The following is a 17,333-nucleotide window of genomic DNA, read 5'->3' on the forward strand; positions in this document are numbered from 1 at the left end:
ACAAAGGAAACTCCAGGTCCAGATGGCTTCGCAAGTAAATTCAACCAACATCTAAGGAAGAGACATGGATTCTATGCCAACTGGCCCAGGAGCCTGAGGAGGAGGGGGCACCTTCAGCCCATCCCACGAGCCAGCACGACCCTGCTAACAAACCACACTCCAGCACCACAGACCCACATCCCTTACAAGACAGGTGCAAAATTCCTAGCAAATTAGGTCTTAACTTGGAAGGTTTTAGCAAGGTGTATACAGCAATATGTAAAAAAGACAAAATATCGTGACCGGACAGGTTTCCACAGGAATGTAAGGTTGGTCTAACGTTAGAAAACCAATGGAATCCACCATATGAATAAACTAAAAAAGAAAAACCATTTTTAAAAGTGTTTGACAAAACCCAATATCCATTTCTGATTAAAAACAAAAACAAATAAAAAACCTCTTGGCCCAGTGGGAGTAGCAGGAACATCGTCTGCTCAGTAAGATCAGGACTTCTGTGGGGCCGTGGAGTGTGAGGGGAGGAAACCTCCCGCAGAGGTATCTAGGGGCCAGATGGTTACTCGAGACCTCAAGAAACCTGTGTAGAAAGACCCAAGTTGTAGACAACTTTATTGTTCATTTCAGAAACTTTAAGGAAAAAAATGGAAACACCAGGTTTTCAATACATCCTGCAAAAAGGATGTTTACTCCCCATTCCTCAGAATCCTGGCCCTGTGGTGTCCACCATGCTAAACTGCCACCCCCGGACCCTCCCCTCGATGGACGACCCAGCTCCACCCAGACACCAGCCTCCCGGGCTGGGGCTCTGCGGAGACTCACTCAGCATCATCTTAGCAGCAGGTTTCTTTGGTGGCGTTTTTGGGGAGGCCGCATTCCACAGCCTGAGAAGTGCTGGAGTGAAAACGTCACCCTCTGATATTACATGAGACGTGATTAACGGGTGATCTGATACTAGGGAGACTCGGAGCTGAGGCAGGCAATAAATAACACAATCCTGGAAGACCTGCATCCACTGGTCTTCAGGAGATAACCAAGAAAGGGGAAACGCCTCAGCTCCTGGGCATCTGTGACATGCTTGGCAGGTGCAGGGCCCCAGGGGAGCCGTCAGCAGATGGCAAAGCTGGTGCTTTAATGCAGAGGAGAATGGAAGCACCCGGGTTCAGGCAAGGGCTAGGTTCCTCTCCATCACAGTGGCCACATAAGCTGTCACGTTCCCAGGCACAATTTAGTTCTCACGAGTTTTTATCATCGCTGTCAGTCACACCATTCTGAACACTTGCTGTCATCAGTGACCTTCTCAGTCCTGGGCGCTTAGGCCCAAGTTTCTGACAGAAGGAAACACAGTGCTGTTTGGAAGTCACACCTGGAGACGACATCCCGAGGGGCACCCTGGGAGGTACCTCCTGCTTCTGATCACAGAAAGTCAGTGAACACGACTCTCCCTCCTGTCCCCGGTGCTCTTGCTGGGAGAATACCCTCAAGCCCGAAGACAGACACTCTATTTCCATTGAAAACTCTGGACATTCACAGTTGGGACCAATGTCCTGAGGTGGTGTCCAAAAGGGGAAGAGAACCCCCAGGACTTGGGGCTGGATGGCCAGTTGGGACAGAGGCCAGCAAGGAAGGAGGCTGAGCAGCTGTCCCAGAGTCAGGGAGCACAGGGGCTGGGTGTGGATGGACTCCAGCTGTTCTGTGGCACCCATGTGCCCGTACACCTGAAAGTCCTAACTCTAACCCGCATCCGACTCTCACCCAGGGACGCTGACAGGGTCCAGACCCTTTCATTATCACATGCGTGATTCAATTTACTGACAAGCTGTGAGGGCTGCAGGACACACACACGGTTCTTTTTGTCCACGCGGCGCAGAGGCAGAGCTCGAGATCACACATGCGGAAATTCCCCCTGCCACGGTGTCATCTTGTTGGGATAAAGCCAGCCCAGCATGCCAGTCAGTCCTGTCACCTAGACCTCGTGGTCTTTGGGACTGTGAGGTGCATTCACAGCCCCTCCCCATCCATGAGTCCTCAGGGCCACAGGGTGGAGCTTTAGTGGGAAGAGTAACCAGTCTGACCGGCTTCTCCAGCTCAGACCAGAGGTCACACTCTCTCGTCTCTGTCGACTGTATCCATACAGAAGCGCAGCAGAGACCTGGAAAGCCTGTTAAGAGTGCCTGCTGACAGCAGTCCACCCAGCGCCCCGCACCCATGCCCAGCTGTAGGTGCCCTTCCTGGTCCAGGCCAAAGCCACATCTCTCTGTTCAGACTCATGGCCCAGACACTACTCTCAAAGTAGGGGCCCTTGAGGAAAATCAGCCCCGGCCCCATGGCACAGAAAGCAGCCCCTCTTTGTTCACGATGACACCCTCTTGGGACACCCAGTGTCCTTTCCTGCCTCCTCTCTGTGGGGTCCCCCCACCTCCAGGGAAGGTACACCCAGGCCGGACACGACAACGGCAGGGGTCAGTCTGACTCTCTTCTCCCAGAAGCTCCTTTGCACGCGCCTTCCCCAGGGCCGGCGCTCACGCCCACGGGGGAACGCGGGAGGGCAGCCCCGGTGTGGGCCGGGCACGCGACGTCCCCGGAGCCCCGGCCGGCGAGGAAGGCCCTCCGCACGGGCAGAGTCCCCCGCGGCCAGGAGCCCTGCCTGGTCTCCTCCTGCCGGCCGGCCGGGAGCCCGGGGCTGCAGCCTCGAGCGGACACGGCCTGAGGAGGAAGACGGACAGAGGGCTCACCGGAGCCTTACTGAACTGAGCGGGGAGCGCCGCCCGCTCCGGGCCAGATCGGGAAACGGCCCCGTCCCCGCAGGCGCTCCACCGCCAGCCGCCCGAGGGGGCCGCTCACGCCGTTTCCACTTCGCCCAGTGAGGCCGAGGGCGGCCGCGTCCCGGGGCTCCCTCCGCGGAGGCCGCGCCGACACCCCTACTCGCCCGGGCGGACGCCGCGAGCCTCCACCCGCCGCCCCGCTCCGGGCTTCCCATCTCCTAACGACGCCGAAGCCGGCCGGCGCGCGGGGAATCCTGGGGAGTGTAGTCTTTCTCCTTCCTTCGTGCGGCGCAGGGTCAGACGTGCCTTAGACCACACTTCCCAGGTCGCTCCGCGCGCCTCCCTCGGCCTCGCGAGAACCCTGTGCCGGAACCCATCCCGTGAGGGTGGACTCCCGCGGGACCTGCCGGGAGTTGTAGTATGGGGCTGGGAATCGCGCCCGCGAGCACCCGGGCTGGGGCGACGGAGAGACTACAAGTCCCAGAGGGTGAGGCGCGACCGCCTGGAGGGCGGGGGGTACGAAAGAGGAACCCGGAGGGCGCCCGGGTGAGTGAGGGGCCGGAGGCGGGGGCGGGCGTGGGCGCGGGCGCGGGCGGCGGGGCGAGGCGGGGCGGGGGCGCGGACACCCGAGCTGGGCGGGCTGGGCGGCAGGGGGCGCAGCGGCCAGACAGCGGTTGGCGGGGACCCTGGTCCTCCCCGGCGTCGGCCCGCGCCCCTACCCCTCGACCCCTGGCGTCGGGAGCTCGGAGCCCCAGAAACCGGAGGCGGGACCCCTAGCCCGACGCCCGCGGAGGCCGCTTCCCGCGAGGCCGCCGGGTCCTGGGCTGCGCTGACCGCGTCCCCGTGGACCGGTGATCCGGGTTTGTTCCCGTCGTCGTCGCCCGAGCAGTCGGGGCGCAGTCGCGGCGCCAGCTTCCCCACGACGACCGTGCCGCCCTCGCGACAGCGTGACCGACGCGCTCCCGCGGTCCGACGGGGCCGGGCGGTGTGGACGCCGTCCTACCCGACCCCAAGAAGCGCGCCCCGGCAATGCAGTTTCTGCCCCAAAGCCACGTGACCGAGGTCTCGGCCGCCGCGTCCTGCCGAATTCCAGGGGTCAGCCCGCCCGGCCCTTTGTTTCGCGTTTTCCCAGTGTTATCGTCGCGCGCGGAGGGAGGTCGGGGCCTGGGTCTTCTCGGGGTTTTAACCTGGGGAAGCTGGAGGCCCACCGGGTGGTCGGGCGCCCGGATCCTCTCGGGCCCCCCGCGCTGAGGGCCCCCGCAGGGGAGTCTGTGTGCAGCCAGGATCTTAATGGCCACGTTTTCAGAAGCTCCTGGAAGGAAATAAAGTCTGGACTATCCAGAAAGGCTCTTCTCCTGGCGCGTGCACACCCCCGCCCCGCGTATTCCTCCCCAAGGCGGAGCACGCAGATGTGTTGGTGTGTCCGCTGAGCCGGGTGGTCCCCCCGCAGCATCGGCCCCAAAGGCACCTCCCAGCCCCTCTTGCATCGCCCGTGCTCTCCAAGGTAAGCTGGTAATTCCTTTGAAGAACGACCTCCAGTCACTATAGCCCTGAGAATTCCCGTCCCCAAGGGAAGGATGCCTTCGAGTGTTTTCCTAGCACGCAGAACCCCACAGATAGGCTCCCGGGGTCCACATCGCTCTCCGGGGTGCTGAGTCCGCAGAGCCGTGCGCAGCGAGTGTGGGACATATCAACAGACTGGAATGTTTCCTTTACTTCCAATCAGGTCGTTCACAGCATTTACTCTATCCCAGCCGAAATGGGATAGAGACCCATTTTAGACCTAGAAGCAGTTTATGGGTCCGCATTGGCCTTGGCTCCGTTTGCTTGCTAAGAAGGTGACCAGCAGTACCTGCGGCAGGGGTGGCAGTCCAGCGGGCCCTCCTGTGTTGCCCACAGTGGGAGAACTGGAGGATAAGCACGTGTGAAACACATGCTGAGTGAGGAAGACGAGTTGCAGTGAGTGTTTATGTGGTCGCCTAGCCCTGGCCCTGCTCACCCAGCGAGGCTTCCTGATAGAGAGCCTGTTTGTCCTGCCAGCACCTAAGCCCTGTTGACTGACCAAAATAATTCCACCCAGTCACCTTGATGTGTTACTTGTTTAAAATCACAGTGACCTGGAGACATTATTTCTTCACTGAAACCAATTCTAAGGAAAAATAAGAGTTATGAAAGAACATATAGTACAATTTAAATTCTCACCACAGATTCCATTACCTTGTAGAAACTTTTTTAGCCAATTATTTAGCTTTTGGCTTCAATAAGATTTTCCAAATAGAAAATGAATTGCATTTATTTAGTTAGTTATTGAGGTGTAATTCACATATAGTGAAATGGGTAGGTCCAGTTTGACTAGTTTTGGCAAATGCATGCAGCTGTGTGACCTACACACTTGTCGTGATAGGAAACGCTTCTGTCACCCCAAAGGCTCCCTGGCGTTGTGGACTGAATGTCTCTTCTCCCCAGAATCCACATGTAGAAGCTCTGAGCCCCCAGGGTGACATGATATTTGGAGGCCTGGACTTTGAAAGGTGATTAGGGTTAGATGAGGTCATGAGGCGGGACCCTATGAAGGGATTAGTGCCTTTATAAGAAGAGGGGGAGGAGGCTGCCTGATGGCGCACTTGGCCTTGGTGGCCTGGGGTTTGCAGGTTTGGATCCCAGGCATGGACTGGTACACTACTCATCAGCCATGCTGTGGAGGCGTCCCACATACAAAATACAGGAAGATAGGCATGGATGACAGCTCAGCAACAGTCTTCCTCACCAAAAAAAAAGAAAAAGAAAAGGAGAGAGAGAGAGCTCTCCCCTCTCCACTCACATGCATCCAAGAAAGGGTGCCACAGCGAGAAGGCCGTCTGCAAGCTGGGAAGGGGCCCTCACCAGACACAGAGTCTCCTCGCACCTTGATCTGGGACTCCAGCTCCCCAGACTGTGAGAAACAAATGTCTGCTGTCTAAGGCGCCTGGTCTGTGGCGATTGGTCAGGACAGCCTCATGAGCCTGTCCAGACCTGTCCCCAGAAGCAGGCGTGGTTCCTGCTCTGCTGCCATTCCTTGGTCCTCCTGGCGCTAGACCTCATTTTGATGGTGCTGGCTGGTGGGTGTTTGTTGGGCTGCCGCTCTGAGGCCCTTGATATTGTGGTCAGCACTCCTGGGGTTGTCCTGCAGTGCACTCACCGCCCGCGGTGGCACCTGGTGGGGTCCTCAGGTCTGGTTTGCAGGACTAAAGGGATGCGCATTCCTGTGCACATTTTCTGAGCGGGCTTTCCTGCTCTGGGAGAACACATAGGAGTGAGGCTGCCCTGGTGGCCTAGTGGGCAACGCAGTGTTTCATCACGGGTTTGATTTGCATTTCCTCCAGCTTAGTTGTGGAGCGCTTTTCCATCTGCTTGTCACCCATTTGTACCTCTTCTGAAGTGTGTGATCAAGTCCTTTGCCCTTTTTTTCATTACCGAGTTGTAGAAGTTCTTCATATCTTCTGGATACAAGTCTTGTCAGATAGATATATTGTGAATATTATATTCTTTGACTTGCCTATTCATTTTATTAATGGTGTATTTTTTAAAGTTTTTTTCCCCCAGAGATTGGCCCTGAGCTAACATCTGTTGCCAATCTTTTTTTCCCTTCTTCTTCCCAAAGCCCCCCCAGTACGTAGTTGTATATTCTAGTTGCAGGTCCTTCTAGTTGTGCTATGTGGCATGTTGCCTCAGCATGGCCTGATGAGCAGTGCTAGGTCTGCGCCCAGGATCTGAACCGGCAAAACCCTGGGCCGCTGGAGCAGAGTGCGAGAACTTAACCACTAGGCCATGGGGCCAGCGCCAATGGTGTATTTTTTAAATTAACTTTAAAAATTTTGGAGTAGTTTGAGATTTTCAGAAAAGCTGCAAGGATAGCCCAGTTTTCCCTAATGTGAACGTCTGACATGACCACAGCACATTTGTCAAAACTAAGAGACAGCACTGCTACTCGACTGTTACTGCCCTGCAGACTTCAGATTTGTGCGTTTCCCCAGCGTCGTCTTTCTGCCTCAGATCATGTCCAGAACCCACACTGTGTCGAGGGTCACGTCTCCCTTGTCCGCCCGGGGCTGTGACAGTGTGTCGGGCGCTCCTTTTTTTCACGATCTTGACAGTCTCGAGGAGGACTGCCGGGGCTTTTGTGAATGTCTGTCATCTTGGGTTTGTCTGATGTGCTTTCTCGGGGTTAGACTGGGGTTGTGGGTTTGGGGAAAGACAGCCCCAGAGGTGAGCTGGCCTCTGGTCACATCGTATCAGGTGTCGACCTGGGGCGCCTGGTTCAGGTGGTGTGGCCAGGTGTCTCCTGTGTAGAGGCCCCCTGTCCCGTCCCCCCTGTCCTCTTGGCAGCCGCTCCCTGAGCAGCCCAGCCTTGGGGGGGGCTCTGGGGGTGGTCTGCCTCCCGCAGGGAAGAGCCGAGTGCTGTTTGGAATTCTGTGGAGAGGGTTCCTCTCCTCCCCTGTGTGTTGACCGACGGGTCACTTACGTGGATCAGGATGGACTCGCCATGTGTGTCGCCTGCTTGGGTTGTGGTGCAGCGCTGTGCTGTCTCCTCTGCTGCTCACGTTGTCCCAGCTTGGCTGTCGGGAGCTCTTTCATGTGCCTCTTGTGCCTGTGACGTGTCCCCACCCTGCTGTCTGTCCAGCACTGCCAGACGCTCCAGATTCATCGCGTTGTATCCCTGTCTCAGCCCTGGAATCAGCCGTTTCTCCAGGGAGCCCTGGTTTATTTGACTGGAGAATGGCATTTAGAAACCAGGCTCTGGCCCTGGGTGGGCACGCCACTGAGGGGCCGTCACTGCCCATGGTCCTCTCGGGGCGGGGCTACCTAACACATGTATGTATTCATCTTTGTGTCTGTAACCTGCCCACCACCTGCCATCCATTTTCTGGTTTGTCCAACCGCAGTGTACATATAAGGCAGTTTCAGAATTGTTTGCCTGTAACCCCTCACGATAAACAAATTTACAAACGAGAGTATGGTTTTTATGTGTGGTTTCTTTTTATCTTTAGGCTTACAGTTTCTAGTCAAAACACCGTTTTCCAAAGATGCTGAGATCGGCTCCCTTTCCCATCTCCTTCAGTGTCAATGCATCCGTTGGTAACGCAGCTGGATTCAGGAGTCACCGTCTGCGTTCCATCCTAAGATTGCTGGCATTCTGGTTGACATTGGTGTTGTTTGCATACATTAAAGTTTATTCTCTATGAGATATAGTTCTATGGGTGTTGACAAATGCAGAGTCTTGTGTCCACCATAATGATGTATTTTGATCAGAAGTTTTTATTATCGATGAAGTTCAATTTATCAATTGTTTTTCCTTTTTGGTTTATGCTTTCTGTGTCCTATCGAAAAGTCTTTGCCTAACCAGAAGCCATGCAGATGTTCTCCTGTGTTTTCTTCTTGAAGCTTTATAGATTCCGTTGTTGTGTGTAGCTTCATGATTCATCTCTAATTAATTTTTCATATGATGTGAGTTTAGGTTCAGTTTTCATTCCATGTGAGTAGCCAGTTGTCCAGCACCATTTGTTGAAAAACTTTCTTTCCCCCATTGAATTGCTTTGGCATCTTGTCAAAAATCATTTGACTGGGGGCCTGCCTGGGGCATAGTGGTTAAGTTTGGCACGCTCAGCTTCGGCAGCCCAGGTTTGCAGGTTCAGATCCTGGGTGCGGGCCTACACCACTTGTCAGCCATGCTGTGGCGGTGACCCATATACAAAATAGAGGAAGATTAGCACAGATGTTAGTTCAGGGCAAATCTTCCTCAGCAAAAAAACAAAAAAAACAAATCATTTGACTGTGTTTGTCAGGGTTTATTTCTGTATTCTCTATTCTGTTACGTCGATCTGTTTGTTCATCAATCCACACTGTCTCGTGACTTTACAAGGAGTCTTCAAGTAAGGTAGCGTAAATCCTCCATCTTCATTCTTCTTTTAAAAATTTCTTTGACTATTCTGGGTTCTTTGCATTTTTATATGAATTTTAGAATCAGCTTGTCAATTCCTCAAAAAAAAAAAAAAGCCTGCTGTAATTTTGACTGGAACTGTATTAAATATTAGATTGATTTGGGGAGAATTTACATCTTAATAATATTGGGTCCTCTAACCCATTGACATGGATTAACAGATATATCCATTATATATATAATGGTGTATATATAGATATATAGATATGTATATAGATATATATATGTATCACTGTGGTCTATCTTTCCATTATTTGGATCTTGAATTTCTGTCAGCAATGTTTCATGGTTTTCAGTATACAGGTCTGACACATTTTTTATTAAAATTTATCCCCACAAACAAATTATGTTTTTGAATGCCATTGGAAATGATATTTAAGTTTCATTATCCAGTCATCTGTTGCTAGTATATAGAAATAACAATTAATTTTGTACATTGACTTTATATTCTCGGAACATTGCTCAGTTCACTTATAAATTGAGGTGGCTTTTTTTGTAGAATTGTTAGGATTTTCCATGTCAACAAGCATGCTGTCTACAGAGGCAGTTCGCTTCCTCCTTGTACCCTTTCTGGTTTTTGTTTGTTTTCTCTCCTTACTGCACTTGCTGAACCTACAGGACAATGTTGAATGGAAGTGATAAAATTTGACTTTTTCAGTCTTCAGGGGGAAATGTTTAATATTTCACTATTAATTTGATGTTAGCTGTAGGTTATTTTGTAGATGTCTTTTGTCAGGTTGAGAGTGTTTACTTCTATTTTTCGTTTGCTGAGAGTTTTTATCATGAAGGAGCCTGAAATTTTGCCACATGCTTGTTTGCAGCTGTTGAAATGGTCATGTGCCTTTTTCCTCCTTTGGTCTCTTGAGGTGTGGGTAGCAGCAATGGGTTTTTGCATGTGAAGCCCATCTGTGTTCCTGGAAGGAATGCGTTGGTCATATTCTGTCACCTTTTTAATATTTTACTGCATGCAGTTTGTGAATATTTTGTTAAGAGTGTTTGGGTCTCTGTTCATGAGGGATATTAGTCTGTATTTTTTTCCTTGTAACATCCTTGTTTGGATTTCTATCAGGGTTAGACTGGCCTATCTTTGAGTCTTGCTTGCTGGCCTTGTAAACGAGTTGGGACGTGTTCCCTCCTCCTTTATTTTCTGAAAGACTTTGTGTGATGTTGATATTGCTTCTTCCTCAGGTGTTGGATAGACTTCACCAGTGAAGCTGTCTGGGTTCGTCCTTTCTTTGTGGGAAGTTTTTAAATTATGAATTCAATTTCTTCCACAAATATAAAGCTATTTAGATTTCCTGCTTCATCTTGTGCCTTTTTTTTTCTTCTCCCCAAAGCCCCCCAGTACATAGTTGTATATCCCAGTTGTGAGTGCCTCTGGTTGTGCTGTGTGGGATGCCGCCTCAGCATGGCCTGATGAGCGGTGCCATGTCCGTGCCCAGGATCCGAACCCGCGAAACCCTGGGCCACGGAAGCAGAGTGCGTGAACTTAACCACTCGCCACGGGGCCAGCCCCCATCTTGTGTCATTTTTGTAATTTGTATCTTTAAATAAACTTGACCATTTCACTTAAGTTGTTGAATTTGTTGGCATAAGGTTGTTTATAATATTGCCTGATTATCCTGCCATGTTGTAGGATTTGTGGTGATATCTCCTCTTTCATTTCTGATACAGATAATTTGCGTTGACATTTTTTTCTTGATTATTCTTGTTAGAGGTTTATCAATTTTATTAATCTTTTCAAAGATTCAACTTTTGACTTTGCTTATTTTCTGTAATTTTTATCCATTTTTTATTTCATTCATTTCCACTCTCATTTTTATTATTTACTTTCGTCTACCTAATCTGAGTTTAATTTACTCTTCTTTTTCTTTTTTTTTTTTTTTGAGGAAGATTAGCCCTGAGCTAACTACTGCCAATCCTCCTCTTTTTGCTGAGGAACACTGGCCCTGAGCTAACATCCATGTCCATCTTCCTCTACTTTATACATGGGACGCCTACCACAGCATGGCTTTTGCCAAGCGTTGCCATATCTGCACCCGGGATCTGAACCGGCAAACCTTGGGCCGCCAAGGAGCAGAACGTGCGAACTTAACCGCTGCACCACCAGGCTGGCCCCTTTTTCTATCTTTTTAAGATGAAAGTATAGATGAATGATTTTACACTTGTCTTCTTTCCTTCTTTTTTTTTTTGGTGAGGAAGATTGTCCCTGAGCTAACATTTGTGCCATGCTTCCTCTATTTTGTATGTGGGATGCCGCCATAGCGTCGCTTGATGAGCATGTCTAGGTCTGTACCCGGGTTCTGAACCAGCAAACCCTGGGCCGCCAAAGTGGAGTGTGTGCGCTTAACCACTGAGCCAGCCCTTGTCTTCTTTTCTTGTATAGGCGTTTAAAACTATAAATTTCCTTCTATGCATGGCTTTAGCTTCTTACACAAAATGTGATATATTGTACTTCGTTATCTTTCTGTTAAAAATATTTCAAAATTTCCTTTGTTCGATCCATGAGTTATTTAGAAGTCTGTTGTTTAATTTCAAAAGATTTGGAGGTTTTCTAAATAGCCTTTGTTATTGATTTCTAGTATAATTCCTTTGTAGCCAGAGAACATACTCTTGATTTGATCCTTTGAAATTCATTGATGTTTGTTTTATGGTCTATCTTAGTGAATGCTCTGTTTGCAGTTAAGAATGTGTATTCCATTGTTGTTGAGTGTCATGTTCTGTAATTGTCAGTTGAGTTGAGTTGGTCAATAATATTGCCCCAATATTTTATATTCTTATCAATTTTTTGGTCTACTTGTTCAATCACTTATTGAAAGAGGGATATTAAAGTCTCCAACCATGACTGTGGATTTGTCTTTTTCCTTTTAGTTCTGTCAACTTATTCTTCCTGTATTCGAAAGCCTTTTATTAAGTGCATACATATTTAAGAATGATTTATCTTCTTGATGAATTTACTCTGTTATCGTTGCAAAAAGTCCCTCTATTACGTAAAGCAGTACTCTTCTTGAAGTCTGCTTTTTCTGAGGTCAGCATGTCTGCACAAGTGTTCTCATACTCAGTGTTTTTACGGACTGTCTTTTCCATCCTGTGCTTTTAGTCTATCTGTGTCTTTCTACTTAAAGCTTTTTTCTTATAAGGAGTATACCATTGGGTCTTGCTTTTTATCCAGTCTGACAATCTCTACTTTTTAAAAAAGGCACTCTATAGGCATTATATAATTTTGTTTTTCCCAGATTTTTTTTATTGTGGTAAAATATACGTAACATAAAATTTACCATTTTAAGTGTATAGTCTGTGGCATTAAGTATATTTACATCGTTGTGCGACACTCACCACTATCCATCTCCAGATCTTTTTGATCCTCCCAAACTGAAGCTCTGTCCCCATTAAACACTAACTTCCCACCCCCTCCCCCACCCCCTGGCACCCAGCATCCTACTTTCTTTCTCTATGAATTTGACTCCTCTAGGGACCTCATATAAGTGGAATCATATGATATTTGTCCTTTTGTGACTGACCTCTTTCACTCAGCATAATGTCCTCAGTGTTCATCCATCTTGTAGCAGGTGTCAGAATTCCCTTCCTTTTTAAGGCTTAATAATATTCTCTTGTAGGTGTAGACCGCATTTTGTTTACCCATTCATTGCTTGATGAACACCTGGGTAGCTTCCACCTTTTTGGGTTTTGTGAATAATGCTGCTATGAACATAGGTGAACAAATATCTTTGAGACCCTGTTTTCAGTTCTTTTTGGAAATATGTGCACAAATGGAATTGCTGGGTCATATGGTAGTTTTGTGTTAAATATTTTGAGAAACCACCATTCCGTTTTCTCCAGTGGCTGCACCATTTGACATCCCCACCAGCAGTAGACAAGGGCTCCAACTTCTCACATCCTCCCAACACCTGCTCTTTCTGTTTTTCATAATAGCCATCCTCAGGGGCGTGAAGTGGTATATGTCTATTTCCCTAATGATTAGTGATGCTCATCTCTACTTTTTAATTGGGATATTTAGTCCAATTACATTTAGCGCAGTTATTGGAGTATTCGGGTTTAGATCTACCATCTTGATGTTTGATTTCTATTTTTTCCATCTGTTTCTTTGTTCATCCTTTCTCCTCCTTTTTTAGGTGAATCAAAGATTTTTTAAATTTCATTGTATCTCCTCTACTGACTTTTCAGTTCTGCCTTTTTGTGTTTTTTTTAGTGCTTCCTCTAGAGATTAAATGTGCATGTTTACCTTTTCATGGTCTACCTTAGAAAACATCCTTGTACTTCACAAACAGCGTGAGAACCTTGCACAGCAGGTCCCAGTGACCGTTTCCCACTCTTGGCGCTCTTGTCGGTGTATATGTTACTTCTGCAGATGCTAGAAAATTCTTCCACACACTGTTATCATTTTTACTTTAGTTAGTAGACTTTTAAAATAGTTAAAGGTGTATTATATTTATTTATTAAGTCTTGGATGCCTTTGTGTTAAATTGAGGATTTCTGTAGAACTGTACTGTACTTGGCCGCCTGTGTTAAACATATTAGTTGAATGTTGTAAAACGAGCAGTGTGCATCGGCTCCAGTTGAAGAACCCTCACATGCCAGTTTAGTGCAGTGGGAAGTCGAGGCTGTGGACCCAGGGGCCTGAACCAGTCCTCACCTGCCGCGTACTCACTGTGGGGTCTGTGCAACGCTGTTTCCTCTTTAAAACGGGTTGCTAATAGGCGTTGCCAGGAGGGTGAAATGAATTACTGGGTGTACGTGGCTCAGAGTGGTGCTTGGCGCACAGTCAGGGCTATGTAAGTGCTATTCGGGCTGCCGCTTGGCAGTGAGCAAGTCCACATCCTCTGGAGAGCCAGGAGCTCAGCAGATGGAGACTTCTTGAGCCCCTCAGACCAACGTGGGCATGAAAGGCCAGCTCTACCTCAGATACAGTCTGTATGACGAAGCTCTAAGGCCATGAAATTACATTTCTAGGAGAATAAATCTCAGAAGATTACGAATTTGATCATTCTTTGGGGAGCGCTTTAAAGATGAAAGGGCCTACTAAAATAATGCTAAGGGTAACTTAGTGGCTTAAATCTATCTTTTTGCAATTAGATTCACCTTCTTCACCATGAAGTGTGTTTAATGCATCCTTGATTTGCTTTTCTGAGGCCCACACAGAGACTGTCTCATCTGTCAGTTAAACGTCTGACCCCTTCCCCGTGAGCGAGACTCTGGGACTTGTTCCCTCAAGTGCTCGTTGCCGGCAAGAATGCTGCTCTCAGGAAGCTTCTGTGCCCGCCGAAGTTGCTTTGGTTTCTGAAAACAAAAAGCCATGCAGGGGCTGCCCAGTGGCCTAGTGGTTAAGTTCGCGTGCTCCGCTTCAGTGGCCCAGGGTTCGTCAGTTCAGATCCCAGGCACAGACCCACATACCACTTGGCAAGCCATGCTGTGGCAGGCGTCCCACGTATAAAGTAGAGGAAGATGGGCACGGATGTTAGCTCACGGCCAGTCTTCCTCAGCAAAAATAGGAGCATTGGCAGTAGTTAGCTCAGGGCTAATCTTCCTCAAAAAAATAAAAATTAAAAAAAAAAAAGAAACAATGACCAAAACTTTTCCAAGTTTGGTGAAAGACATAAATTTATAGAATTAAGAAGCTCAGTGAATCCCAAACAGGATAAATATAAAACCACACCTAGACACATCATTTTCAAATTACTGAAAACTAAGGATTAATTTTAAAAATCTTGAAAGCAGCCCGAGAAAAACAACAGATTACATATAGCACATAATTGCAAAGACTGTGAACTTATCATCAGAAATGATGGAGGCCAGAGGCAAGTGGAACTGCATCCTTAGGATGCTGAAAGAAAAAATTGTTACTGAATTCTGCACCCTCCAAGAGTGAGCAGTAAATAAAATATTTTCAGAAAAAGGAAAACTGATAGCATTTGTTGCCATCAAATGTGTGCTACCAGAAATGCTGAAAGAGAGTGATGACAGAGTGAAACTGAGCTCTTGTGAATGAGTGAACATCAAAAGTGGCAAATATCTGAGAGAAATGTTTCCCTTAACATACATATTTAAAGAAAAATGAAAACGTTTCCTGGGTTTGTAATGTATGCAGATGTAATACATATGACAGCCGTAGCCTAAAGAATAGTAAAGGGGAACGTGAACCTACCTGGTTGTAAGCTTCCTAATTTGACATGAAGTGGTACAATATTGATTCTGTGTAGCTTGTGAAAAAGTAAGGATGTATAATCCTATCCCTAGAGCAACTTTAAAAATAATGCAAAGAAGTGTAACTAAAGAACCAAAAGATAAAGTGGAAGAGAATTTTTAAATTATCCAAATAATATAAAAGAGAGAAAAGAGAGGACAGGGGAACAAAACACCAGAGATAAGCCAAGAACAAATAATGAAACGGTAGCCCTAAATTGAGCCACATGTCGTTATATGCAAAGCCCACAGAATGTGCAACATCGAGTGACCTAATGTAAATATGCACTGAGGGCAACAGTGATGTGTCACTGTAGGTTCATCGATTGTAACAAATGTACCCTGTGGTGCAGGATGTTGATAGTAGGGGAAGCTCTGCTTTTTTGAGGAGAGGGGGACGTATGGGAACTCTCTTGCTTCCTGCTCAATTTTGCTGTGAACCTAAAACTGCTCTAAAAAATAAAGTCTTGGGGCTAGCCCGGTGGCAGAGTGGTTGAGTTTGCACACTCTGCTTCAGTGGCCCAGGGTTCGTGGGTTCAGATCCTGGGTATGGACCTACACACTGCTTCTCAAGCCATGCTGTGGCAGCATCCCACGTACAAAATAGAGGAAGATTGTCACAGATGTTAGCTCAGGGCCAATCTTCCTCAAGCAAACAGAGGAAGATTGTTACAGATGTTAGCTCAGGGCCAATCTTCCTCACCAAAAAAGAATAATAATCATAAAGTCTTTTATTTTATTATTTTCTTTATTGAGGTAACACTGCTTTATAACATTAATGTCTTTTATATATTAAAACAAAACAGAGGGACAAGTAGAAAACAATAAAATAGTAGAACTAAGCCTAACCATAGTGATAATTCCATTAAATGTTGATGGACTAAACCCTCCAGTCAAAAGGTAGAGATTGTCAAAATGGATAAATAAGCCAGACTCTACTACATGCTGGCTGTAGGAAATTCACTGTAAATATAAAAACACAGGTGAAAATAAGTAGATGCAAAAAATATATGTATCTTGCAAACAGCATGAGAAGGGTGGAGTGGCTAAATTTACATCAGATAAGGTAGAGTCCAAGATATGGAGTATTAGCAACGTAAAGGGAAATTTCTATTCATAAAAGGTCATGTCTTCAAGAAGACATATCAGTTATTAATATGCCTGATAACAGAACCTCAAAATACATGAAGCAAAATTGACAGAATTCAAGGGAGAAATGGGCAATTCCACAATCATTGAAGGAGACTTTAACATCTCTCTCTCACCAATAGTTAGAACAAAAGACCAAAGAAATCAGTAAAGACATGGAGAATCTGAACAATAGTCCCAGGCATCTTTTCCCAATTGATATTTGTAGAAAACTACTCCTATCAAGAGCAGAATACAAATTCCCACCAAGTGCACGTTGTGCATCCTCTAGACCTGCTGAGCCCTAAAACAAGTTTCAAAAGAGAGTAAAGAACTAAAGCTGTACTTGTTCACAGATGGCACGATTATTTATACGGAAGATCCTAAGACGTCTGCAAAAAAACTGCGAGAACCATTAAGTGAATTTAGCAAGATCTCAGGAATCAGAGTTAATGTGCAAATTCTAGTCATTTTTTTTTTTTAAAGATTTTATTTTTTTCCTTTTTCTCCCCAAAGCCCCCCGGTACATAGTTGTGTATTCTTCGTTGTGGGTTCTTCTAGTTGTGGTATGTGGGACGCTGCCTCAGCGTGGTTTGATGAGCAGTGCCATGTCCGCGCCCGGGACTCGAACCAACGAAACACTGGGCCGCCTGCAGCGGAGCGCGCGAACTTAACCACTCGGCCACGGGGCCAGCCCCTCTAGTCATATTTTTATATACTAGCAGCAAACCATTGGAAAAGGAAATTTGAAATTCAATTCTATTTACAATAATACCAAAAAAATATTTAGTAATAAGTTTTTCAAAAGATGTGCATGACCACTTCTTCACTGAAACCCAGAGAACATTGCCGAGAGAAATGAAGGAGCACGTGGAGAAATGGAGAGAGAGCGTGTTCATAGACTGGAAGACTCAAGACAGTGTCACTTACCCCAGTCCAAATCCCAGCAGGCTTTCTTGTAGGAAGTGACAAGATGATTCTAAAATACAGAAATGCTTATGACCTAGAGTTGCCAAAACAATTAAACAGAGCAAGGCTTATGTTACCTGATTTCAGACTTTCCGCAGAGCTTCAGTAATCGAGACGGTGTGGCATTGGAGAAGGATAGACACATGGATGAATGAGCAGAATAGAAAGCCTAGAAACAGAGCCACACTTAGATACTCGATTGCTTTTCAACACGGATGTCTCTCAGAAAAGAAAAGTCAACAAATGAAAGTACATATTTAAAAAATGAACCTTGATCTTTACTTCACACCATACACAAA

The 17,333-nt window shown here is 47.1% G+C and overlaps 1 protein-coding gene across 44 annotated transcripts in view; it reads left to right on the plus strand.

Moving 5' to 3' along the window:
- The first annotated feature begins 2,764 nt into the window (after nt 1-2,764).
- The window catches only part of C5H1orf159 (chromosome 5 C1orf159 homolog), a 29,271-nt gene continuing 14,702 nt past the window's right edge, over nt 2,765-17,333 (plus strand). For 5 of the 44 annotated variants that reach the window (XM_070511389.1, XM_014863200.3, XM_070511407.1 and 2 more), the window contains exon 1: nt 2,765-3,305. Coding sequence is in view for 6 of the 44 variants with exons in the window: in XM_044769404.2 (XP_044625339.2) it covers nt 3,180-3,305; nt 4,066-4,263 (324 nt within the window). In the remaining 38 variants the exon portion in view is untranslated. Of the gene's footprint in view, nt 3,306-3,539; nt 3,855-3,879; nt 4,264-17,333 lie in introns of those variants that run through there. The other 39 variants (XR_011503711.1, XM_070511399.1, XM_070511393.1 and 36 more) reach the window with 36 other exon arrangements.

Source organism: Equus asinus, chromosome 5, assembly GCF_041296235.1.
Source record: "Equus asinus isolate D_3611 breed Donkey chromosome 5, EquAss-T2T_v2, whole genome shotgun sequence".
Classification (NCBI taxonomy): Eukaryota; Metazoa; Chordata; class Mammalia; order Perissodactyla; family Equidae; genus Equus; species Equus asinus.